The sequence below is a fragment of the Triticum urartu genome, chromosome 4A (assembly GCF_056163025.1).
Source record: "Triticum urartu cultivar PI428250 chromosome 4A, HENAU_Tu73, whole genome shotgun sequence".
Classification (NCBI taxonomy): Eukaryota; Viridiplantae; Streptophyta; class Magnoliopsida; order Poales; family Poaceae; genus Triticum; species Triticum urartu.
In genome coordinates, this window is record NC_141876.1 from 604,397,417 (window position 1) to 604,398,900 (window position 1,484).

Genomic DNA, 1,484 nt, shown 5'->3' on the forward strand with positions numbered 1-1,484 from the left:
TGATACCGGGTTTTGTCACAATTATCATCATAGAAGTATAGAAGTGTCATATGTATGACAGAATTTTTTTTCGTTTGGCCCAAAATGTCACAGATGTGTCTTTTTTTGTAGTGCGCACGGAGAGCCACCAGGTGTTGGTTGATGGCTCGCCATCAGGCGGGTAGCAGGGAATCCTTAGCCATCTCAAGATTTCATACCAAACCTACTGGGAGAACGGGCAGGCGAGGAGGAGATGCTGGAGGGTCTCCGGCGCCTGGTCACAGAGTGGGCAGCATGCGGGGTGCTGCAAGCCGCGACAGGCGAGGCGGTCGGCGGTCCAACACCGGTCTAAGTGGGCGAGCCAATGAAAGAAGCGTACCTGGGGCGGCGCCCAACATTTCCATGTGAGCTTCCAAGCATCACATGTGGTGGATCCGTGGAACGTGGCAAGGTAGGCGGACTGCGCGGTGTAGGTGCCTTTGGAGCTCCACTTCCAGAGTAGATGATCTGGCTCGGCGGAGAGCGTTGTGTGCTCAATCATGTGCCAGAGTTGCAGGTACTCGCCGATCTCTTGAATCCGAATGGTGCCCTGTATGTCGCGCGCCCAACTGTTGGCCTGAAGGCCATCCGCCAGCGTCCGCAGCTTGCGGCGTCTCTTGGGGATGCAACAGTATAAAGCTGGCGCGATCTCGCTGACGGAGCGTCCGTCAATCTAGCGGTCCTCCCAGAACAAGGCGAGCTGGCCATTTCCTATCTGCATGGTGGTCGAGGCAAAGAAAAAGGCGCGCTCGTCGGTGGAGAACTGCAGGTCAAGACCACTCCAAGCCCTGGCGTTGTCGGTGTGGCTTAGCCACAACCAATGTGTGCGGAGGGCGAGGCTTGTGCGCTCGAGGTCGTGGACACCAAGTCCTCCAAGCGAGATCGGCCGTGCGACGCCCCGCCAGTTGACATGGCAGTGGCCGCCGTTGGCTTCGGCGCGCCCAGCCCAAAGGAATCCCCTCTGAATCTTCTCCAGCGCCTTGATGATCTGCTTCGGTGGTGCTAGCGCCAGCAGCTGGTGGATGGGGATGGCGCTGAGCACGACCTTGACAAAAGCAAGGTGGCCAGCCTTGTTCATGAGGCGCGCCTTCCAGCTAGGTAGCATGCCAGCAGTCTTGTCAACCACGGGTTGGAGCAGGGCATCGGATGGGCGCTTGATCATGAGCGGGATGCCAAGATATGTAATAGGCAGTTCCACGATGGGGCAGCCAAATGCGTCGATGGTGGGTGCCACGTCGTCGGCGTCACAGCAGATGAGTGTGGCAGAGCTCTTCAGGAAATTAGTCTTGATAACCCACAAGTATAGTGGATCGCAATAGCTTTCGAGGGTAGAGTATTCAACCCAAATTTATTGATTCGACACAAGGGGAGCCAAAGAATATTCTCAAGTATTAGCAGCTGAGTTGTCAATTCAACCACACCTGGAAACTTAGTATCTGCAGCAAAGTGTTTAATAGCAAAGTAAT

General features: G+C 55.5%; 1 protein-coding gene across 1 annotated transcript; it reads right to left on the bottom strand.

The window, feature by feature from the left end:
- Positions 1-202: 202 nt before the first annotated feature.
- Positions 203-520, bottom strand: LOC147977200 (uncharacterized). The gene has a single exon (XM_087521095.1). The coding sequence runs from the start codon at positions 518-520 to the stop codon at positions 203-205; it is 318 nt and encodes a 105-aa protein (XP_087377221.1).
- Between the last annotated feature and the right edge of the window lie 964 nt (positions 521-1,484).

What these genes read in the sequence shown, in the direction of transcription:
- LOC147977200 (XM_087521095.1), bottom strand. Translation starts at nt 520, where the DNA reads ATGATTGAGCACACAACGCTCTCCGCCGAGCCAGATCATCTACTCTGG.